Below are 25107 nucleotides of genomic sequence, written 5' to 3' on the forward strand. Positions count from 1 at the left end.
CCAAACTGAATACCGCACAAATAGAGCAATTTCGATATATTAAAATTCAGCCAAACACAATAGACCTCAGCAAGAGGTTCCGGGGAATAAACCCAGCAAACTCTGTAGTTTTTCCTGTAGCGTCACACTGAGGTCTATTGTTTTAGGCTGAATTTTCATATACCAAAATTGGTCTTTTCTGCAAGAAAAAACAAAGACAGAATTTGCACTAGAAATTTCAGAAAAATTTGGGTCACCTAGTGAGGTTATCATCTTTTCCAGTTAAAACTGCTCCATTCATCACTGAAAAATGATCAGCTAAGGACAAGTTACATCCAGTCCTAAGAATATGCAACTGAAACTCACAAATCACTGTAATCAACAGAATAAATATCCTGCTTTATTTCTTATTTCATTAAAAATCCAGCCAGACAACAGGCAGTTACAACTCCAACAATATCAAGGCATCCTCCCTTATTAAAGGGAGTTCAAAAGCAAAGAACTAGAGCATAAACACAACAGTAGAGATAGTCACCCTTTTAAAAAGGGGGAACAGTAAGGCTAGCAAATCCAAAAGTGATGTTGCTGATAAATGAAAAACTAACAAGGGTCGTCCTTTCTGAACAATATAAAACTGAACAAAACAAGGTCAAAACTACAGTAATCAGAGATGCCTTAGAAAACACTAAGCCAGCTCTGCTCATTCACAAGCCCAGCTAGCTTTTCTGGCATTTGTAGCACCCAAAAAGCTTACCAAAGCCTTTGCTTTTGTGTGCTAATTTCTATTTCAGCCTGTGAAATACGATGGTAGCCCGCAGCAAACTACATCCCAGAGTAATAAACACATAATCAAGAAAGGAGGGAAATTTTACACTAGGAAAAAGTTTGTCGTTTCCTAGACACTTGGGATATATAGCAGCGATATTACTATGATAACAAAGCAGAAAACACTCACAAAATTCAATGCAAAACTTCCGTAATTCACATCATTCTAAAATTTTCAGACACAAGCAACACAAGTTAAAAAGTGAATAGTGATCATTTTATTCAAACACATGATAAGATTACACGATAATAATTGTACATTTAATGTATAAATACAGCGATAACATAACGGGTTTTACTGGCAAAATAGCCGCAACAAAAGACAGAACTTTACTTTTCAACAAAGTGTGTAAGCAAAAACGTTTTGGAAGTCCCAATGAAACTGTACAGAGAATATAAAGTAAAAAGAAACTTAGAAATTTAGCTTATGTTGGCTTGTTGGCTCCTTTCTTGCCGATTAAACTCTTGTGAATGTGAGGGATAACACCTGTGAACAAGGCAAAAGTATTAGATTGCAGGGTTTGCTTTGTAAATTCTAACCAAAAAAACTGAACCAATATTTTCACTGGTGCCAAACACACTGGGAATACAAAAATATTGTGTACCATCACCTTCACCCCTTGGTTTGGTGTACAACACTTTTGACTCCTAACTCATCAGCATTACTCGTGAACTGTTACTGAATCTGACGGTTACTAAAATCTTTCAATAAACTGTCCTTTCAAAATCTGATGCATTTTTTAAATTATAATTATTATTAATATTATTAACCAAGGTAGCCATTGTCACAGGGGAACAATAACAATTTTTCCCATGTAAAATGTTATTACTGTAGTACAAGTAGGAAATAATCTGTAATCTGAAGCCTTGTCAATTGCCAAAACTAAACATAGCCTGTTTTAGCATTTTAACTGAAACGCTACTATCGCAAGAAATTATTTTACCACTTCCAAACATAATAGCCCTGAAAGCAGTTTAACAATGAGAGATACACTGTTCAACAATGGAACCCCTTTTGCAGTAAAATTTGCCACCACACCGTCGAAGTTCTAGAATGGACGATAAGAAACAAAAGAAATAATGATGTGAACTCACCTCCACCAGCGATGGTTGCTTTGATTAGCGAGTCGAGTTCCTCGTCACCTCGAATGGCGAGTTGTAAATGGCGTGGTGTTATACGCTTTACTTTTAAATCTTTGGAGGCATTTCCAGCCAACTCTAGAACCTAAAGCACACAAAGTAAGAGTTTAAACAACTCGTTTAGGCTAAAAACCAAAGTTTAACGGGTAAGAATCCACCCACAAATCAATGCTTTGTCACAAAGAAAACATCACGAACGAACTAAACCAAACATCAACCAAAGAAATTACAAAACGGCTCAAATTCGTTGCTGAACGACAAAGGTTTAGTTCAGAACTTGATTATGGCCAACTGAAAAGTGAAAAGGCACTTGAAATCATGAGATCAAAGTTAAATTATCATTCAAAGGCGGTCACGAGAAAAGGACGCCATTGAAGATTTCAAATATGGCGGGAACTGTCGTTACTAGCGTAACAACGATTAGTTAGACTATTTTTCAACGAATTTCTGATCAAATTTTCATGATTTGATTGCAGGAATAAAGATGTACATTAGATTTTCACAAATGTGGTGACTTAACGGGTAAACAGCAACGGAGAAATGGTACAACACAGATGCCTAATTTAAATGATTTCAATATTCACAAACATTCAAACGCCCATATGAGTAACGAAGTGCTACGAATTTCTGAATTTGCCAGTCAACGTAAATTGCTTTCTGCGTTCAGTTTACTAAATGAATCTGTTACCTTGAAAATGGTGTTTAATTGCTTACCTCAGCAGTTAAATATTCGAGGATAGCTGCGCTGTAAACAGCGGCTGTAGCTCCGACGCGGCCATGACTTGTCGTTCGGTTCTTCAAATGTCTGTGAATACGACCTACTGGGAACTGTAAAGGCGACACACGTAAGATATACAGCAAAAACGAATAAAGAAGACCTTTGCAAAATTGAGTAACGATTCGCGATTTTCAAACACCGACCTACCTGAAGTCCAGCCCTTGCTGAACGCGAAACGGCTTTAGCCTTTGCCTTGGAATCTTTGCCAGCTTTTCCTCCTGCCTGCAAAACCAAACAGTGAAACTTCGCGTGAAAAATATGAAACGTACGCCATGGTTTTGGCTCAAATGTATCGTCAATCAACAGTTAAAGAAAGGATGCACATTCTTTGAAATGAAATAGACTGAAAGCGTCGCCCAAAAAGCGGATGGAAACGGATGCAAAATCTCTACGACTTACCATCTCGACTCTCCGTAAATTTAAGACGCGCTAACAAAACCACAACTGAAAAGCGCCAAAATTGTGCACGTCAATTTGAAAGTGAATTGGCCAATCACAGACTACAGTAACAGTAATAACCAATCAAAAGCTGCTATCTTCCCGCTTGACGTTGAGCTCCAAATATGGATAATTGTTGAATGGAAACCTTGTGTAACAAAAGAATTACGATAATTAATATTGAAACTGATTGTTACGTTTGAAAATACTTTTTCGCCAAACTTTGCGGGGAATATAAAGCGCAAAAAAGTGCCAACTAACCCCAATTTATTTTTCCAATCTACTAGTTTCTCTGATTACTTCAGCGAAAAAATTATCTCGATTGATAAAAGCCCTGCGTTTCTACAGGCGTTTGAGCATGTAACTTTAATGTTCACAACCGCGCAAAGGTGGGATCTGGGTCGGGCTACTAGTGACGTCACTACGGGAACCAGGCTAAAAACACTGAAGAGACTTTTGTCTGAGCTTCGAGGACTGTCAAAACATTTTTGGGTTATTTGTGATTCAAAATATCATCTAGCATTACAATTCGGAGTCTAGCCAGGATTTGGAAGGCTGCGATGTATATATATATATTTTTCCATTTCGAAGTGCGGGTCGCCAGTCGAGATCGCCGCGTTGAAATTTAGCCCAGGATCAGGATCGACAATTTGCCGGTCCATTTGGGTTATAAAGGTACAAATAATGGCCGAAGAGTTAACTTAAGAGTTACAAAAATGTCAATGAACAAGAAGAGTTTGTAATTTGACTTGACAGAACGTGCAGATTTCGGAGTGTCAAAACATTTTTAGATTCCCCGGCTTTAGCTTCGCACAGATCAGCCCACTCCTTTGGTCTTTTTCTCGTTTCTGGTCGAGTTTCATCGAGATAGAGGCATCGAATGTTGAGGAATACCCTACCCTACGCATCCGGCATTGCTACAGCCTCCAACGACACATCTTCCTTGCATTCTGCAACGATTTTGACACACAGTATCGCACGCTCGCATATATTATTTTCAGAAACAAAATATTGTTATTCCCGAAATGACGTCAGAAGCCAACTCGTCCCATTCTCGCAATTCCTCGGCCGTGAACATGGAATAGGGCAATTTAACAAACTTTCAAAATTCATAAGAAAATAACGAAAATAGCTACAACGATTATTTTTTCGCAGTGGTGATCAGGAGAAAAAAAGAAATTTATATTAGCGAAAAAAAATTTTGGGGGTTGGTGGCACTTCGGAACAAATACAAAATTTGCCACAAAAATTTAGTTCGGAAAGCCGATTATAAGAAAATCGAACGAAAAGGCACTTGGCCACATTCATCCATTTGTAAAAACGTACGACTAACAAGGAGGGAGAGAGGGTAGTTTAACGAAAGAATCAGGCTGCAGATCCCCTAGTAATGAAGATTTTTAAAACTTTTGGGCAAAACGCTTATGGTTGAGAAAACAGTAAATTTGGCCGAAAACATTCCGAAAGGTTTCAAGGCTTGTGGGCTACTCTCTCTAACGTTAAATGTTTTTCTTGCCAAAACGGACTTAAAGTCAAATGATTTGAAGAATTTAGGTATTCTGTTTTGCAAAATCCAGTTACTGAAATATGTATCGTGGAAACGATATGAATATTCACGATATGAATATTATTTCTATTCCCAACTTCCAGCAAAAAAATCAAAGCGAGCGAAGCTGACTTTTTTTGTGTGTGTGGTCTGGGTGGTTGAAACTGCGGAACCGTTTAGAACGGCTCCACAAACCGCCTTTTGTTAATTTCCTCTTGAAATTTTCGTTCAGCAAGAAATAACGTTCTCTTTTATCAAGAAAGATTCTGTCCAGTACCTTTGTCTTTCGAGCCTTTCTCAGCTACACGATAACAGGACAAAAAGTGAAGTCAAAACAAGCGCAGATTCTGTTTTTACTAGCCTGTTGCTTGAGATCGTAGAGTATGCGAGGTTTCAAACTAGCTATTTGTTTGTTATAAGAGCAGTTTAATTAGACGTGACAATTGTGAACGCTACTGTTTTTCCTGAAATTCGAGTGCGTTTATATCTTAAGTTCAACACTCACGTATCTGGGCATTTTGTAAATTTTTCGGACAAAAAGACCACAAACTCCCCCCCCCCCTCCCCCTTGAAGTCTGAAGTTGCCGCACGCCTGTGTTCAAATAGCCTGCGTGCAGGCTCACGTTGGAGCACAGGTGCCTTTTCACCAGACTCCACCCCGCTGGATAGCTTCAATCTTGGCCTATCGCGAGTATGACTCAAAGGTGAACCTGCTCGCTGGCTAGTGTTCAGACAGACAGCACGGTGAAAGATTTAAAGCTCTGCAGCTTATGGATCGTGCAAAAATATTGTAAAACTAAGTGAATATCAAATTAAACTTCATGCAAAGTATATGATAAAAGAATCAGTTCATTCCAGTAAGAATTAATCACATCTTTACAGTCTTATTCTAGACCCAACGCGGACACCAAAACACTTTTCAGAGCTAGGGTCCATTTTTCCTGGAAATAAATTGAATGATATTAAAATCGGTATTTTTTTCCAAGGATATACTCGTGGTTACGTAAGGAAATCGTCAAAGAAATCTTATGAATGTGAAGTAATATTGGCATTCGGTATCACTAAGCCCAAAAGCATCTCAACTGCGCCAGACAGTGTGATAGTGTGGAGACTGGGACAACGGAGCTGGTTCTCTCTTAAAGCTCAGTCTTGGTAACCCAAGAGCAGCGCCCGGAGTTGGGGCGAAATGGATTAATCCGCCCGAGCGACAGGGCGACGGCTCCTCTATCCTGGTCGAATTAGAATTTAGAGATGCTGGTTTTCTGGATGGAAAAAAGCCGGAGAACCCGGAGCAAAACCCTCGGAGCAAGGCAAGAACCAACAACAAACTCAACCCACATACCGGGCTGGAATCGAACCCGGGCAACATTGGTGGGAGGCGACGCGCTCTCACTACTGCGGCGGCCATCCATGCTGCGCCATCCCTGCTATTAAAAATTTACTTTTATTCCTATTACTGTTAAAATAAGCAAAAAAAAAAAACAATAACAATAATCGTGCAAGATTGACAACCTTTGTCCTAGCTGCTTAACATTCCAACACAAAGCATTTCGTGATCTGTTTCCTAGTTACATTCGTTTAATTCAGTGGACGTATTTGCAATGCACATTCTTTGAGATCGGATTGCAAACAGTAGGCACGATTACTTTCGCGACCGTACTAAGCGTACCGCTAAGACTAGCCTTAGTTCGCGAAATGGCGTCGTCTGAAAAGCAAATGATCCCTTTAGAAGATATCTCTCTGACTAATGAAGACTTACCGGACATCCACCAATCCTCGACTAGAGATTTGGTTGATGTCAAGCTTCCCTCAAGACCTCGACGAAAAGTTGTGATCATTGCAGGTGTTATTGCTGTGCTTATAGTTCTCGCTGTCGCAGGATCCCTGATTGGAAAATACGTTCCAAAGTACCTGAGCGAGGCAAATAGCAAATGTAAGTAATGATACATTTCTTATCACTGTACCTTGGTCGAAGCTTTCTATTTTAATTTTTACATGTAATTAAGCTGTCGCCATCAGTGTTCTTCAGTTGATACAGCCGGTTGTGTCTTTGGGTAAAAAGGCTAATAAATCTTAAACTTTTGAATCGACTTAGAATAAATTTATCAGACGTTTTTCCTCAGAAACGTTTGTACTGAAAACCTGAATTTGATACGCCAATTTTCTACCCTAGGGCCTGTTTCTCGAAAGCCCGGGAAAGTTTACGGGCCCGAAAAGCCATTTTTTGTTAATTGGTATTTTAAGACAGAGAGGTGTATACGCCTGAAACCTCTTGTACGGAATGGAACCTCTGTTTATACTAAGAATATGCGAATAAAACAGCTCTGTAATCATAGGGATTGAGATTTTGCTACAGCTTTCCGGGTGCGAAAGCTTTTCGGGACCTTCGATACAAACGGGCCCCTGCTCTGCCATGACCATATCTATTTACGAGACAGACCATAGCGTAGTCCTGACTTAGAGCAACTCGATCAGGTTTCTTCCCAGCGCTGAATTCTGGCTCCTATAACACACACATTTACTTGTTTTGACTTCACTTTTTGCCCCGTTATCGTGTAGCTGAGAAAGGCTCGAAAGACAAAGGAGAGCCAGAAGGAATCTTTCCCTCATCTTCTTCGAGCGGTAAGTGTTTGATAGAATCATACTTTGCGGAAGTATATGTACTCAGTTCGTTTGTTAACACTAGGAAAGAACGTGAGCAAAGGGGGAATTGAAACCGCATGCAACTTGATCTAGTGTAAATGTTTCCGCGTTTTGCTGATTAAATTTGATACCGTATTTTCTTGATCAAAACGCCGGGTTCGTCTCTCAAGTAAATTTGCAAAAAGGCCCTCAAGAAATTTATTATATTCCGGAGGTGTTATAAACGTTAAGTATATTTTTTTATGAGGTATATGGCTTTCAAATGTATCAGTAAAAACTCTCATAAACTCCAGCCTAGAATAAACTGCAAAAGGCACTGAAATAAACGCTGGATAAAAGAAGGCAAGTTTGAACTAAAATGCAATGGCATTTAATGGAGAAAACAAGGTACTGAATATACAAACTGAGTGCACTGTGTCAAAGGGGTGAAATCACTGATGAGTTTAATTTTGTGGGTAAAAGGCCGGTTAACTCAATATCAAAAAAATTGTGTCTTGAAATCGCGGAAAAATATTAAATTACACTTTATATCCTCTTCGTCTTTGTGTACCAGACGCATTTCGTGTTAATATTACGTATATACAATTCCTGAGAATTAAAATGAAGCAAACTTCTGTTGATAATGTCAGCATTAATTACTGAATTTGAGATACCGGTCCGTTTACTATTTTTCTTTACTTTGGAATTACTAACTACAGCTGAAAGTAGGTTTTGCTCGTAAGGCCGCAGTGTATTTATTTTCTTAGCTTAGTAAATACTAATAGTGGCCTAGCTACTGCATGTTGAAAGCCCGGTCGAGGGTAGAACTGTTGCAGTAGAAGTTTATAGTTTGGTTTGAACATATAATATTTCTTGAGCAAACAGTTGAAAACAAGAGGGGAAAACGCAAGCCGACATTGCTCGGTTGTTGTAGCACATGTACAGAATTCCCAAATCTACCTCATACAAATCCTGATGATTATTGTAGAGGCCCCGGCCGTTAATTCCACGTCACCATTTTCTCTTGACATAACTTAATGACTGTCCTGTCACAGGTATTCTCATTCAGGCTTCAGTGAAAACGGCATAAGCGTTTCATAGAGTTCTAAGACGATACAAAAATTAAAAACTCATTCTATTTAGCTATTTTCTCACTTGCGTGCAATTCCGAGCTAGTACCACTGAAATCTGTAGACAGGTCATGCAGACATGTAATAGAGTCGTGTAAACTAGGACTTTGGAAATGACTGTCCTGTCACAGGCATTCTCATTCAGGCTTCACTAAAAACGGCATAAGCGTTTCATAGAGTTCTAAGACGATACAAAAATTGAAAACTAAACCTATTTAGCTGCTTTCTCACTTGCGTGCAATTCAGCTAGTACCAAATCTGTAGACAGGTCATGCAGACATATGATAAGGTTAAGCAAAGAGTCGTGTAACCTAGGACTTTGGAAACCGTCCAAGATAATTTAAACCAATTTTGTAACTGCCCCGGGGGAACTTCGATATAAAAAGGACGGGGTTGTTTGTCGGAAATTTTGAAATAACGGCTGAACTACGACTATTTTTATAGTTATGTATTACCTGTTTGTCCTGAATACGTTCCGTTATTATGACAGAGAGCAAAACTAAGACTGTATTTTTTTCTCTGTAATGAAAACCGTTGCAAAGGCAAATAATTGATGAGCGGCCGAATCTTTCATATCACTTTAAAGATTTCAATACGACCTAATCACGGCATCTTACATCGATGGTGACTGAAATTTTCACTGTGTTTTTGCTCAAAAAAACACGGCAATAAAGGTTTAACTACCTTTGCTAAAAAAGGTAGCGTGACGCGTGCGCATTGATCGTGACACTTGCCACGGAAAAATGGATGCAGATCTGCGACCACTTTGTAAACATGTTAGCAGCATCGTCTGTTTTAAAACTGAGGGAGCTTGTCAAATTTCTTTTATGTCTCGGCATTCATGGGGAAGCACTGAAACGTCAAATGCGCTCTCATGGAAACTTCAATGGCAAGCCTGTAGTTTATCCAGAACTGCTTGTCTTAGAGCTGTTTTCGAAAGTAGTTAGCACTTGTTTCTACGCTGCGCAATTAGTTTAAAAACCTCGCGCCCCTTTTCATACTATCAGAAGTAAAACCAAAACCAATTGTGAGGGCGGCACTGATGCTTGCAAAAGTTTCCCGCGCTTCATGTCGGCTACATGTGTTTGATTAACTGTTTCGATTGGTCCATTTAATTATCTATGTTTTATTGTGATTAATGGCCAGAGCAATTACTTTCGTTTTCGGCGGTTTCCCGTTACCCAGTGTCAAACCACTCTAATGTAAAACCTGGAGTGCTTTCATTGAGCCAAAATTCCGGAAATGGAAGTCAAAACGAAAGGTCTGTTTCGGGTCGATCGGTCGGACCTAAATATTCGGGACCACCTCTGGTGGGGTGCACTTTGATCATTCAGACCAGTTTGTCGGACATTTGTCGTGCCTTTAAGGGGTTAAAAAAGCGGGTTTGCTACCTCTTAGCGTATTCGGCCTCGAGAGCTATCGCAGAACCTTTTAGGTCCTTTTAGGGTATTGAGCCAGAAAAAGAGTCGAAAAAGCAAGTGTCAGTTATTGTCTTGTTTTGATATTTTAACCTCGTAGGGGTGGAAAAAACTTCAAGCCACACCCACAAAACAGGATCTTTGTAACTCTTAGGGGCTTTGTCAAAACTTCCGACGAGCTCTCCGTCCTTTTAATTTTATATTGGAGTCCCCCCGGGAAAGGGGGTTAGTGCCACTGGACTCCAATCATGATCAACAGCATCTCAACTGGGCCAGACAGTGTGATAATGTGGAGACTGGCACAAGGGAACTGGTTTCTCTCTTAGAACTCAGTTTTGGTAACCAAGAGCAGCGCCCGGAGTTGGGGCGAAATGGATTAATCCGAGTGACAGAGCAACGGCGCCCGTATCCTGGTCGAATTAGAATTTGGAGATGATAGTTTTCTGGAGGGAAAAAAAACCGGAGAACCCGGAGAAAAACCCTCGGAGCAAGGCGAGGACCAACAACAAACTCAACCCACATATGACACCGGGCCGGAATCGAACCCGGGCAACATTGGTGGGAGGCGAGCGGTCTCACTACTGTGACGGCCATCCATGCTGCGCCATCCTCACTAAAATTTACTTTTATTTCTATTACTGTTAAAATAAACAAAAAACAGCAATAATCGTGCAAGAGTAATATTTATAGATTGACAACCTTTGTCCTAGCTGCTTAACATTCCAACACAAAGCATTTCGTGATCTGGTTGCTGTTTACATTCGTTGATTGGACGTATTTGCAATTTACTTCCTCGTTGCACTTCCTTCAAGATCGGATCGCAAACACCAGGCTCGATTACTTTCTCAACGCGACCGCACTAAGCGTATCGCTTACACTCCGCGAAATGGCGTCGTCTAAAGAGGAAATGATCCCTGTAGAAGATATCCGTCTGACTAATGAAGGCTTACCGGACATCCACCAACCCTCGACTAGAGATTTGGTGGATGTCAAGCTTCCCTCAAGACCTCGACGAAGAGTTGTGATCTTGCGGGTGTTATTGCTGTGCTTATAGTTGTCGCTGTCGCAGCATCCCTGATTGGAAAATACGTTACAAAGTACCTGAGCAAGGCAAATTTGATGCGCCAATTTTCTACCTTAGCCTGCTCTGCCATGACCATATTTATTTACGAGACAGACTACAGTGTAGTCTACACGCAGCAACTGGATCAGGTTTCTTCCCAGCACTGAATTCTGGCTCCTATAATACACAAATTTACTTGTTTTAACTTCACTTTTTGTCCCGTTATCGTGTAGCTGAGAAAGGCTCGAAAGCCAAAGGTACTGGAGAGCCAGCAGGAATCTTTCCCTCATCTTCTTCGAGCGGTAAGTGTTTGATAGAATCATACTTTGCGGAATAATATGTACTCAGTTCGTTTGCTTACCCTAGGAAAGAACGTGAGCAAAGGGGAAGTGAAACCACATGCAACTTGATCTAGTGTAAAATGTTTCGGCGTTTTGCTGATTAAATTCGATACCGTATTTTCTTGATCAAAACGCCGGGTTCGTCTGTCAGGTAAATTTGCAAAAAGGCCCTCAAGAAATTTATTATATTCCGGAGGTGTTATAAACGTTAAGTATATTTTTTAATGAGGTATATGGCTTTCAAATGTATCAGTAAAAACTCTCATAAACTCCAGCCTAGAATAAACTGCAAAAGGCAAATAAACGCTGGATAAAAGAAGGCACGTTTGAACTAAAATGCAGTGGCATTTAATGGAGAAAACAAGGTACTGAATATACAAACTGAGTGCACTGTGTCAAAGGGGTGAAATCACTGATGAGTTTAATTTTGTGGGTAAAAGGCCGGTTAACTCAATATCAAAATTGCGTCTTGGAATCGCGGAAAAATACTAAATTACACCTTATATCCTCTTCGTCTTTGTGTACCAGACGCATTTCGTGTTAATGTTACGTCTATACAATTCAGAATTAAAATGAAGCAAACTTCTGTTGATAATGTCAGCATTAATTACTGAGTTTGAGATACCGGTCCCACTGGAAAAGTTGAAAATTTATAATTACATGGACATGTCAATTTTAATTTACAGTATGTAAATCTTGATTTACATTCTTTGTAAATTACAATTTACATGTTAGGGTTTTGTAAAATAAAATTACAGGAAATTTACAGCTTTTAGTACAGCATGTAAATGTTCTGTAAATAGTGATTAACATTGTCTTTGTCGACAATGATCATTTAAAGAACATGTAAAAACCTGTAAAATATTTTACGCACTTTTACAGTATCTGCCTTTGTAAAAAACATGTAAATTGCTTTGCTAAACCATGTGAGAAACGTGTAAATAATTCAACCGAATGCTGTAAAAAGTCTGGAAATGTTATGTTTGTAACCCTGTAAAAACCATGTAAATGAAAAAAGGGGGCCTGTTAAAAACATGTAAAAACCATGTAAATGAAAAAAGGGGGCCTGTAAGAAACATGTAAAAACCATGTAAATGAAAAAAGGGGGCCTGTAAGAAACATGTAAAAACCATGCAAATGAAAAAAGGGGGCCTGTAAGAAACATGTGAAAACCATGTAAATGAAAAAAGGGAACCTGTAAGAAATATGTAAAAACCATGTAAATGGAAAAGCTAGAAGTTGCACGGGTGGGGTGGGGGGCTGTAAATAGCCTGTTAAAAACATGTAAATTAAAAATGGGGACCTTGCAAAGTCTGTGAAAACAATTTAAATGAGATAATGGGGGCTTTTCGAAAAACTGTAAGGACCACGTTAATGTAAAATGGAGACTCTTAGAAAAAAAGATCTAAATTTAAGAGGAGGCCTGTTTAAACCCTGCAAAAACCATGTAATGGAAAAGTGGGCTTATTTAATATAACTCTGGTGTAACGGTACAACCAACGGAGACTGTTCAAATGTAAACCTACCGTGAAGCCTCCATTAAGGTGCCTTTTACGTTGAAGCATTTGAACTTCTCTAAAGTCCAAGTGTGTGCAATAGTGTGCTTTAAATGAAGTTGAGTTAGAAGGTATGCACCAAACTAAATCGCTGCATTGATCGACACCGCACTAAGCTGTCTTCTTGTGAACTTTCCGCGCACCCACAACGACAAAATAAAACTAGAATTGTTACTGCACATGCAGGCGTCCCAAGCTTACGTCTCTAGAAAAGAGAAAAATTAATTCTCGGACACGTACGTATTTATTCATAAAGGTCCATGAAAGCGTCACGTATGGTGTGAGTTCAAGACGGAAAGAGCCCTGGTGACCGAGTTTGAACTGACGCGGAGTTAGGTTAGGCAGGGAACCGTCAGGGACACCCAACGACAGTTTTCTCTCGAATGCTTTTAAACGCTGTTTTAGGCTATCTGGAGTACTTTCAAAGCTCTGTAGGTTAATTTTAGGTTGCAAAAAAAAAAGTTTATCTGTACTGTTATTCTAGAGGAACTTGAGTATTCTCGAACTTATTAGGTCTTTTTTGACCATTTCCCGAAAACGTTAGGTCTCATCGCCTTTCCGAAAATGATAGCTGACTTTTTTTCGGTACCCAAAATGACATTTTTAACAATCCGAAAACAACAAAAGTAATTTTTTTTTTTTTGGTGATTTCTACCGTTTTGTGCTTTCATTGCCATCACTGTTATCCCAGTCCCTTTATAAGAGCATACCAGCCTTGTGAGTGCCCGATCTCCAACAAGCAGGAATCAGCGGTCTTCATGTTAGGTACCAGGTTCTCTCGGTTCTCCCGCCATGTTTGGCAGTTCGTTGGAACTTGCATCGAACTCGAGCTCTGTCCTAGTGGGCCAAAATCCACTCTACCTTCGCTTCGTCACCGTGCACGGTTTCAAGGCAAAGTTTTCCGTTACCCAGAAGCTGAAGATAGCGATTACAGGCAACAACAACAACAGGTAAGCAAGTTTTGCATAAATTGAACGAGTAGAGTAAAGTAACGTCAAGATACATTTCGTTTTGCCTTTGGTTGTGAATGTGTCATTATCAAGGAGAAGTTACATTGCTTGTGGAATCGACTTTGGTGATGTTTACCTGCCGTGCATAAAGAGCTTTATTATCTGTTATTATCTGTTCTCGATAACTGAGCATGACCATGCGACATTTGTTATTGGCTTATATGCACCTCATGATTCTTTCTGATGCGTGCTCTTGTAAGGCTATGTTGCCCTCTGATGTGAATGCTAGTAAGCTAAAATGTAATGTGCCATCTTCAGCAGAGAAATTTCTCTTATGCTAGAGTAAGTATTCTGAAGTTACTCAAGTGTCTACAGTTGTACCTACATACAAGTTACAATATGCTGTTATACACAACTGTACATGGACATTGCATCCACTGGTGCTGATACTGTAGTTAGTTAAATGTTGTGGTATTTTCTTTCACACAAAAAAAATACTATGATACTTTATAAAGAGGTATACATGTACCTCAAACTGTCGTGAAAACTACACAGGACTTGAAAAAAAGGAATAGTCACTTGCCCAGGCAGGAAAATCTACTTGTCTTGGACGACACAGTATAGTCAATCAATTATTTCATAACAATCAATAGAAATTAGTCAATGATATCAGAAATCAATAAAAGGATTCGTCATGAGTCATCGATTGTGATCAAATTTTCAATAAGCATTATCAATTTTGCTGATACTAGCTTATCTTTTAAGCAACATTTAATAAGAAAGAAATGAACAAAAGATTTAAAGTGAAATATGAAATCATGAATACAATTGCATTAAAACATTACATTGTATCTCGTAAACAGAATATTTTGCTGGCATACATGTATCAGGGACTATGTTTTGGGGGTTTTTGGTAGTGCCTTTGAAATCTACATAAAAAAGTTACAATCAAACATTGTGTTGAGGGACACAATTTTTCTACAGTTTAGGTGAACTAACAAAGAGAGACCAACTTTCAATTGATTCTCTAATGACTGATAAATTTGGTAAAATCAAACTGATAACTTGAAACTTTTCTAGCATGTGAGTATGAATTTCTTTCAATTGATCGATAGCACTGATAACACTTACATTAATTTCAATTTATTGATTTATATCAATTTATGGATCGATTTCAATCGATTGCCTTACCCTGGGATGACCAGACAACACTTTAGAGCCCTGTCACAGCTGTACATTTTACTTGTACGAAATTGGGCTCTTACCAAATACATGTAGGTTTCATGTGTCATGCATCTGTTCATGCATCTGTAACAGGGCAGGAAAAAAAATTGTAAGTCCCTGGCCCAGTGGGCCAGTCAATTTCAGTTTTCACTTGCCCCACTTAAATATTAGTTGCCAGTGTGGTGGCCAGTAAGGAAATCAGAGGACAAATGCGAATGAAGTACACTCGGATTCCAAACTAATTCCTGCTTTCAACCTGATAATTAACTAATCTTTAGGTCTTAAGTTTTGAAATGGAATGACTGGAAATTATCATTTATCAAGCTGGCATTTTTAGTCACACTCACAAGACTACTGACGCTACATTGTAATTTTACACAGCCGACCTTTGTGATATAAATGATACTGTGCAATCAGTCGACCTTATCGCCTGAAGAAGACTAGCAGTAAGCAGTCGAAACGTCGCGATCTACATCTCAAGTGACTACATCGTGAGACAAACGATAATACACTGTATTATTGTAATTTCACTTGCCCACTGGGCCACTGAACTTCTATTTTCGCTCTCCCAAGAGCAAAATTTACTTGGCTGAGGAAATCAGACCTGGGTTTTTTCTTGCCTTGAGTAGATCACAGATAACATCAAAATGTGGTGAAAACAAAAAATAGTCACATAAGCCATTACCAGAGTGTGTCACAGAATTTGTGAATTTTTCAGGCGTGTGTTACTGATGTTTTTACCACATTTTGATGTCTTCTGTGATCTATTACTGAACAGATGCACAACAACATAGAATCTGTCTGCTTCGTAATACATAACAAAGAAACAAAAACAAACTTTTATGACATCATCTGTACCTTTGTCCACCAACAGAGCATAAGTGCACGTAAGAAACAATCAAATTGTGCCTGCAAGTAACTCGACTTATTATTTAAACATTGTTTGATAGGAGTTTGATTTATTGTGCATGAATATTACAATGTAGGAGATAGTGAACATTGAATAGTTACTGCCACAGATTTTGAGTTTAGTTCTTCTACATCCTCTGACATTCAGTGCCTTCCAATCAGAGATGCAAATTTTTTGTCACACAGTAGCTACAGATGTAGATGTAAGATCTGTTTGATTGATGAATATTCAGGGCACAAAATAATGGCCGGTCAACGGGCAATGTCTGGCCAGAATGGTGACTTGACCGGCCAAAAACTTCACTCGCCGTTCATGTTGACCAGTCATGTCATGTTGAGACGGTCACGTTGTTCATTCTTGAATAAACAATCAAATCCCTAACTGTAAATCTGAGAGTTTTTATCTCTTTTTTATTATGACCTCTAACGAAAACATACACCAGTGCATGTATGTATCTGTTCGAACGGCTAAAGACCATTCGCTTGCTGTTTGTCATGCATTCAAGATTGATAGGAATGCCACTCAAGTGACTGGGGTTAAATCTGTTCAGAAAAATATTAAGCCAATCTTTAAACGGTCTAGCAGTGACTGGAACAAACAAACTATTTGTGGGTTTAATTTGGCTCACATTATGTGTACTTGATTTTTTCGTAAATATCTTGACCAGTCAGAAATGAGACGTGACCGAGCTAAAATTACTTTGGCCGGTCAACATGACCGGCTACAGTCCGATTTCAAATGTCACAGTATAAATTGGAATGATAAGAAACAAAATAATAACTCCAGTGTAAAATTCGCTGATTGATATCATACACAGAATTTGCTGATTCGTACTCAGACATGACTTATCTTATTTAACGAAATGTTTTATGTTACTTGTAGGATGAAGTAAAATTGAGAGTGGTCAATACATGCCTATTCCTTGGCATTGATGCTTGATCAGGAAAAAATCAGCCACTGAGAAGTGTACAGTACCTATGACTCTATAAGGGGTCCAAGGTCCATTTCTTGAAGGCCCTGGAAACTTTTCGGGCCCACAAAGCCATCTTTAATTGAGCTGTGTCTAAAAACTAAGAGCTGTATATGCCTGAAACTTCTTGTGTGAAGGAAACCTCTGTTCATATTGAGAATAAGCGAATAAAACAGCTCAGTAAGCATAAGATTTCAGATTTTGATATGGCTTTCTGGGTGCGAAAACTTTTTGGGACCTTCAAGAAATGGGCCCCTGGTGCATTACGGTCTAACATGGTGACCTTCAACACTTTCTGGCATAAATTCAACCACTTTAAACATTATTTTTAATGCTTTGAAGTATCACCTACACTGTACCTGTGTTAGTGAATTAGCATTAAATTTGAATATCTTAGATTGCTAGGTTGATACTTATTATTCAATACAGCAGCTATAAGATTTCATCATAAAAAGCAAAGGCTATGTTTACATACATGTAGTACCAGAACAATAATTTATTAACTTATGATGTGTTATGGGAACTATGGTACTAGATAGGCCTTTCAATTTCAACAGGTCCCTATGAATTTTTTTTTTTTACAGTACAGTTTTTTTTTATCACAAAAAGAAAAAGTAAAATTTTGAATATTGTTTACAGTGAATGTTTTGTTAGGGGTCCAAAATGTTTGTCCTGTTTGGATTCCGTACAGTTTTGGAAAAAGAAGGAAACTGTGACTTTGTAAACATAGCCTAAAAGATGTCAGAAGCCTTGTTTTATGTTATGCAATGTATATGTATATGTATATGTATATGTATATATGTATACATGAATGTTTTTATGATGAATTTAAAATGTCAATCTCTATCTTGTGGTAAACGTTTTTTCTCCCTATTTTCTGTTATTTCAAAAGAACAATTCACTCTATGAAAAAAGTTGATCAATATTTCACACTTACATTGCAGTAATTTTCATAATAAGGTAAAGGTAAAGTCTGCATATGAGCCACGTGGCCCAACAGGCTGGAGCTTATCCCGCTTTCTGTAGCAGGAAGCGACTAGGACTATTTCTACTTCCCCTGGATGAGATGCCAGTCCATTGCAGGGTTACCCCACCATTAAATTCGCTGGTACCTACTTATACACCTGGGTGGAGAGGCACTGAGAGTAAAGTGTGTTGCCCAACAGCACAACAGAATGTACCTGCCTAGGGCTTGAACCCGGACCGCTCGATCAGGAGTTGAGCGCACTACATGTAACTACAAGGCCATCGTGCCTCCCACATTTTTCATAATAATTATTAAGGCTAATTTAATCCTACATTAATTACTTAGTAAGAAAAAAACAGTTTATTCATTCATTTTGTGACAAAGGTATTATCATTATGTTACATTTGACTTTGTGAATTAAGTATATATTTAAGACAGGTATCCATTTGCAAACAATTTTAATTTAGTAATACGCCTAAATTGCAAAATTTTCACTAGTTGTAGCTGACAACAGTATAGTTCTTAATCATTTTATTATTTATGAATTAAATAGAGTTGAATATGACATAGTTTTGCACAATCTTGAAAAGGTCTTGAATTTTAGTAGTCTTGAAAAGTGCTTGAATTTTAGTAGTCTTGAAAAGTGCTTGAATTCGGTTAAAGGAGCTCAGTCATGGTATTTTAAAATATTTTGGCCATGCACAAAATTACATTTAAGTCGTCTTGTTATGGATAGAAAGAAAAGAAAACATGTTTTATTTGTTGCAATGTGTACATTGTAAACCTTATTCATGGCATATAAAAACTATTTGAATTTTACTGAGTTTGTTCTGATTGCAATAAATTTCTGATTCTGTATAAATTTGCATGTTTTCTACTATTATAATTAAGGTCAACAGATTTGATTACAATAAAACAGTACATTCCATGCATTTTTCTTCAAGTTATTATTTACAAGTTATTTATCGTACAGGGTTTCTCCCTCCCTTTTTCGATTTACATGTTATTTACAGGCTCCCTTTTTACATTTCCAGGTTATTTCCAGGCTCCCTTTTTTGATTTACATGTTATTTACAGGCTCCCTTTTTCAATATACAGGTTATTTGTAGGCTCCCTTTTTCAATTTACAGGTTATTTGCAGGCTCTCTTTTTCAATTTACAGGTTATTTACAGGCTCCTCTTTTCAATTTCCATGTTATTTGCAGGTTCCCTTTTTCGATTTCCATGTTATTTACAGGCTCTCTTTTTCCATTTACATGCTATTTACAGGCTCCCTTTTTCGATTTACATGTTATTTACAGGCTCCCTTTTTCAATTTCCATGTTATTTACAGGCTCTCTTTTTCCATTTACATGTTATTTACAGGCTCCCCTTTTCGATTTACATGTTATTTTTACAGGCTCCCTTTTTCGATTTACATGTTATTTACAGGCTCCCTTTTTCCATTTACATGTTATTTACAGGCTCCCTTTTACGAGTTACATGTTATTTACAGGCTCCCTTTTTCGATTTACATGTTCTTTATGGGCTCGTTGTTTGATTTCCATGTTATTTACAGACTCCCTTTTTCGATTTACACGTTATTTACAGGCTCCCTTTTTCGATTTACATGTTATTTACAGGCTCCCTTTTTTGATTTACACGTTATTTACAGGCTCCTGTTTTCATTTTCAATGTTATTTACAGCCTCCATTTTTTTATTTACATGTTGTTTACAGCCTCCCCTTTTTATTTACATGTTATTTACAGTATTATGGCAGCCTCCCTGTATTAAATTTACATGTTATTTACGGGTTTCCAGGTTGAATCACAAGAAATTTACAGGCTATTTACAGTATTTGCAGGAACAGTTTGCATGTTATTTACATGATCTTAGCCCTTTGCTTTGAAACATTTACAGTGTTTTCTTCATCATTTACATGTTTCACTTGAAATATTTACATGTTTTTTACATGAAACCTCCAAAACATGTAAAAGGGGAAAAATCATGTAAATTAATCTTTACAGTCTCTTTTTGATTATTTACATGTTAATTACATGTTATTTACATACTCTATAAATTTTCAACGTTTCCAGTGAGACGTTGGAGGAGAACTTATTTTCGATTGCAATTTCTCACTTAAAACTCTCCCGCATCTATCTAGATTACCGTTTTTACGTTATTTTACAAACACGTGCTCAATGCATGGCAGAGGATAGTGGCTCACACATGAGGTGAAAAATGAGGTTATAAATTTGTTACAATTGCAGGAAAGTCAGTTTTCTATCGATTGTGGTATGAAGTAGGAGATAAATATGTAAAAGATCTGATAACTGAGGATGGAAATTTTATGACACTTGACGTTTCCCAGCATACCTTCGACATTAAAACCCATTTTTTGCAGTATTTAGGGCTTTTAAACGCTATTCCCTTGAGTTGGAAAAGGGAACTCAAGAATAGCTTCGAGGAAAATAAAACTGACGACTGCCAAAATAAGATTATTGATACACAAAATATTTCAAGTAAGACGCTTAGACAAATACTGACAAAAAAGAGTTTTGAAAAGCCCACCTCAGTAGGAAAGCTTGAAAAGGCAGGTTTTTCTGCCGATGAAATTTCACATATTTATGAGCTTCCTTTCAAACTAACTCTCGATGTCAGAATGTCAGTTTTTCAATTCAGTAAGATTAACCACAACATTCCGTACACAAAACGTAGACTCTTTAGAGATAAGATAACAGAGAACGACCAATGTTACCTTCGCAGTGGCAGTCAAACATTGACCCATCTCTTTGTTGAATGTGATTTTAGTAAAGTATTTTGGATCGATTTTACTTCTTGGTGGAATTGTAAATATACATGTAAATCAAACTCAAACAGCATGATATTCTGCTTGCTTTTCATCCCCGGAAAACAGCCTGTTTTTTGGCATTAAGGTTACAGTATACCTTCGGGTCGGCAATTTTCTTCAAATTTGGATTTTTGGGTCAAAGTAGTGGTCGAAGAATAATCTCTAACTTCTGAAAAAAAATTTTGAAAAAGGCTAAATATTGGCGGAGAATTGGCGGTTTTACGTTTTCACCGGAAGTAAAAGTTTACCTCTTGATTGACAGCCTCATGGCGCGTATGCAATCAACCGAGACGATTTTCGCGGGAATTACCTGTATGGATGTCACGAATTGACTACTCAGTTGATCAGCATTGTTGTTCTGACTTCCCAGCATTTTTGGTATTAGGCGTGTCTCTATTAAGTTATAAGTAAACATAGGCCACGTTTAAACCATGGACCAGTTCGAAAAAGCGAAAAAAGCGAAGACCGAATGAAAATATATCACTGAGTGAAGAAGCGAAAGTTCGCCACGCGGATGAAGCTATAGTTATCGTATAAGGCGGGCAAATATTTGTGGTAAGAGAAAAGAAAGGTGCTGTAAAAATTTCGGAACTTGACAGCAATAACAGGGATGCTGACAGAGACTCTTCTGATGAGTCCGATATCGACGAATCGTCGGATTCATTGAGACCATTTGAAATATTATTCATGCACAGTTGCCCACACACAGTTGCTCTCCGCGCTTTCTTTTGTTTGTTTCCTTCGCTCAGCACTCTAGCGTTCGTATCCTTTTTAGTCTTCCCCATTTTGCCAGACCAGCTTCAAGAAAAACCGAGATACAGAAAAATTCTCTCTCTGCCTTCGGTTCTTTGAGCGCATTGCGAAACACAAGAGTTTTTTAGAGATTCGCGCGTAAATTTCAGCAGGAGGTTAACGGTAGTAAACTTTCCCTGCACTGATTGGCTTAGTTATCTGAGAACCCAGTTGAAGGCGTTTGTGGGCGGAGTTTGTTTGCGAAGCAGAAAATTTTTCTTAGCGCCGTTTTCTCGAATAAATTTTTTCACTTGAAGGAGACACTTTAAAGAGTTATAACTCAAAGGGAATTTGTTCAATTGCTCTTAAATTTGGACAGTGGCTAGTTTAACATATAAACTACAAAAGTGTGTCTGGGAATTGTTAATTTCGAAATACTTTTTCTTCGAGTGCGATTTTTGTACGATCACTCCACATTTTTTAAATTCTATTTCAAAAATGTTCTGTAACTTTTTACTGCAATTGAATATGCCAAAACGCAGACACGTTTTTTAAGCGCTTTGGGCCCTGAAACCGAGGAAAAAATTAAATTGGCGAAAAACGAAATTCGCTTTGACTTGTAGCTTTTGAAAGGTGATTCGGGCGCTCGCATTTAGTGGTCGTGAAAAATTCGACAATTCATTTTCTTTCAAAATTCTTGGTATAGTTTGATAGCCAGCTCCATAAGCTTTAATTTGATGTAGGGGTTTAGGTGTCTACAGCTTAAACTGCACGCGCTACATCGCTTGCGCGCGAGACACCCCTGAAGGTATACTGTAACCTTAACTACTGCTTGCTTGTTGCAGAAATTACATCTATATTTCTGCAAAACATGAAGACCCCTTCTGTTTTACTTCTTATCTAAAATTTTTAAAAAACAAGCTCGGGACAGACAAAAAGAAGATTCGAGGCCTTGTTACTCTTTAGAGCACTTTTGTTTTGTTCGATTCTTGTGAGTGTTTATTAGACCGTAATTCGTAGATCTTTTCAGTTAGCTCTTTACACTATAGCTAGTCGTAATTTCTTTTTTTAATTTGTTACATTTTAAATTTCTTTGTAATTCTTTTTTCTTGTTGTTTTGAATTGTGATGTATGTTACTTTTTTTCAGTGAATAAATAAGATAAAGGGTTATTAAATAAATAAATAATTAATTAATTAAAAAATACGTAACGGCTTGATAGAATTTGTACTATTTTCTCATCGCTGTATTCGTAAAAACTCGAGGGTGTAGAAATGATGTTGTTTAAGTCTAATTCTTGTTTTGTAGCCGTAAGTTTACCTAAGCTATATTTCAGCCAAGTGTCCGAAATTTGCCTGAAATCAGATAAAAAGTGTACGAAAATAAAACCTTCGAGATAAAACGTTCTAAATTTTGTGCAAGTAATGTTGTACAAGTTCGAAACGGTACGAAAGAGCGAAAGTACGGTTAATTTTATTGTAAACACCTGTCATCCATCCCCAATTTTTCGTAAAATAAATGCGTTTTACGGAGAGTTGACATGAAAAAATTGCTAAAGCTGAGCAACAGAGTCCATTTGTTCTTAACTGATACTTCATCACTAACAACAGAAACAAGACAAAGAAAGCCTTCCGCAAAAGTCACATCAAGTAATTTTCAGCAAGGCAAGACATCTCCTTTACCACGAATGACATCTTTCACCTCAGCTGCAGCCACAAACAGTATGAGTGAAGCACCAAGAATCATGTCCACTGTGAGCGGGTTTAGAATGGCCAGCAGTGTAGCAGACGTGGCAGTAATTGCAAATCTTGTACCTAATAGAGGTAAGTTCTCTACAAAACAAGTTCCGTGTTTCGATCGAGTTTTAGTGTAAACCTACCGCGTTCTATCACGATTGCCGTCCTCTGATTGGCTACGCTACTCACTATCTATTCTGTGATAGACAGTGAGTAGCGTAGCAGTGTGCGCTTGCTACAGACTGTAACAAAATGACGGCCACTTCTTGACGTTTTCGAAGTGTCCCTGAAGAGGATTTAGATAAAGTTTTGAACGATTAGTAGATTTATACTAATACAATTAGACTATTCGCTCTCGATTTCTATGCGTGATGGTTGACTCGGGCTGCGCCCTCGTCAATAATATCCAGCCATCTTGACCGAACAAGCTTGGTCAATAAAAGATTTACTAACTGGAAAAGAACATTATAACAGAGCAACCAATTTGTTCTTTTATCATTTTTCTTAACGGTTGTTGACATTGCAGAATCCAAATGGTCTCGATGGAGTTCATGGACTGACTGCACTAAAACATGCGGTACTGGAACACGTCAGCGGAAAAGAACATGTCAAGCCATTAATCAAAGAGCAGTTTTCGCTCCAATATCTTGCGCTGGAAAATCTCAGCAAGTCAAGTCATGCGCAGAATGGAGTTGCCCAGGTTGATACATCTTCCATGGTTATATGATTGATATGTTTGCTATAATTAAAAATTTTTAAAAACTGGATCATTGGATAATGCTATTCGAGAGTTTTCATTGGCTTAGCCGTCGTGGGTTATGAACCATTATACCATGCTCTACAAATATATGGTAAGCGTACACGTGATGTTTTTTAGGCTTTTTTATGTGTCTTTTAGTTTAGTTTTCTTTATTTTGGCGGCGTTTTTAATAAAACAATTATTCCACTCGCGCTTGATGGATATGAGATGATTATAGCCGAACTCGGCGGTACGTGCCTCGTTGATTATCGATCTAACATCTTGTGAGTAGTGAATCTTCACTACTAAGCCGAAAGTCGATATGCGCAAATCGAGAAGGAGCTGCTTTCTGCCAAATGTGCATGCAGAAAGTTCCATGATTTCATCTATGGTCGACAAGCTACTGTCGAGACCGATCACAAGCCTCTCACAGCAATCCTAAACAAGCCTTTTCATTCAGACCCCGCTCGTCTTCAGCGTATGCTTTTGCAGCTTCAGAGGTATGATTTGAAGTTCATCTGCAAGAAAGGGACTGAACTTTACGTCGCAGACAAGCTGTCACGCTCCTACATCGATGAGAAATCTGAACCAGACGTTGATGAGCAGGTTGAAATCCTGTCCCTTACATCAATTTCTCCAGCGCGTATGGCCGAACTTCAGAAACACACTCTTCCAGATCCTGTAATGCAGAAAGTTACCCATTTCATTTCTAATGGCTGGCCAGCAGAGGCACAGCCTTACTTTCCAATCAGAGATGAGCTTATCGTGGACCATGGAGTCATCTTGAAAGGCCTGAGAGTTGTGGTTCCACAGACATTGCGTAAGGAGTACCTTAGGCAACTCCACAAGGGGCATCCTGGAATGGACGCTACAAAGAGGAGAGCAAGAGAGACCGTGTATTGGCCTTCTTTAATGCTTGATATCGATTCTGACGTAGCGTCGTGTCAGCCTTGCAACAGTGCTCGACCCCACCAGCAGAAAGAACCGCTTCTCATTCACCCGGGTCCAGGCCTCCCTTGGTCCTTTGTGAACGCAGACATATTCGACTGGAGTGGACTGTGGTACCTGATACTCATCGACTTCTACTCCGGTTGGTTTGAGATGAGCACTCTTAGCGACTTATCTTCTAAAAGCGTGATCACGAAGATGAAACAACATTTTTCTGTTCACGGAATTCCATCCAAGTTGCTATCGGACAATGGTCCACAATTTGCGA

At 38.4% G+C, this 25107-nt stretch overlaps 1 protein-coding gene, 1 long non-coding RNA gene and 1 pseudogene across 4 annotated transcripts in view; 2 read left to right on the top strand and 1 right to left on the bottom strand.

Annotated features, from left to right (window-relative positions):
* Nucleotides 1-999: 999 nt before the first annotated feature.
* LOC110057631 (histone H2A.V) lies at nucleotides 1000-3191 on the bottom strand. The gene is made up of 5 exons (XM_020764224.2): nucleotides 3122-3191; nucleotides 2870-2944; nucleotides 2659-2772; nucleotides 1900-2029; nucleotides 1000-1291 (listed from the first exon to the last, which is right to left on the bottom strand). Exons 1-5 carry the CDS (start codon nucleotides 3122-3124, stop codon nucleotides 1230-1232), a joined length of 384 nt encoding a protein of 127 aa, XP_020619883.1. The 5' UTR covers nucleotides 3125-3191; the 3' UTR covers nucleotides 1000-1229.
* Nucleotides 3192-6269: 3078 nt separating this feature from the next.
* LOC110048488 (cartilage intermediate layer protein 1-like) overlaps nucleotides 6270-25107 on the top strand; it is a 38327-nt pseudogene continuing 19489 nt past the window's right edge. Inside the window, exons 1-5 of the transcript XR_016210170.1 lie at nucleotides 6270-6636; nucleotides 7263-7325; nucleotides 11170-11238; nucleotides 23027-23239; nucleotides 23679-23852. The product of XR_016210170.1 is annotated as a cartilage intermediate layer protein 1-like (transcript). The remainder of the gene's footprint in view (nucleotides 6637-7262; nucleotides 7326-11169; nucleotides 11239-23026; nucleotides 23240-23678; nucleotides 23853-25107) is intronic.
* Nucleotides 11247-18786, top strand: LOC149105704 (uncharacterized). Of its 2 annotated transcripts, none has more exons than XR_016210172.1 (2): nucleotides 11247-13783; nucleotides 14044-16670. It is a non-coding gene; the product is annotated as an uncharacterized LOC149105704 (long non-coding RNA). The 2 variants fall into 2 exon arrangements; XR_016210171.1 differs by lacking the exon at nucleotides 14044-16670 and adding an exon at nucleotides 16800-18786 and having other exon boundaries at nucleotides 13442-13783.

This window comes from Orbicella faveolata, unplaced genomic scaffold (genome assembly GCF_042242905.1).
Source record: "Orbicella faveolata isolate gen_17 unplaced genomic scaffold, um_ofav_v1 contig_34, whole genome shotgun sequence".
NCBI classification, from domain to species: domain Eukaryota; kingdom Metazoa; phylum Cnidaria; class Anthozoa; order Scleractinia; family Merulinidae; genus Orbicella; species Orbicella faveolata.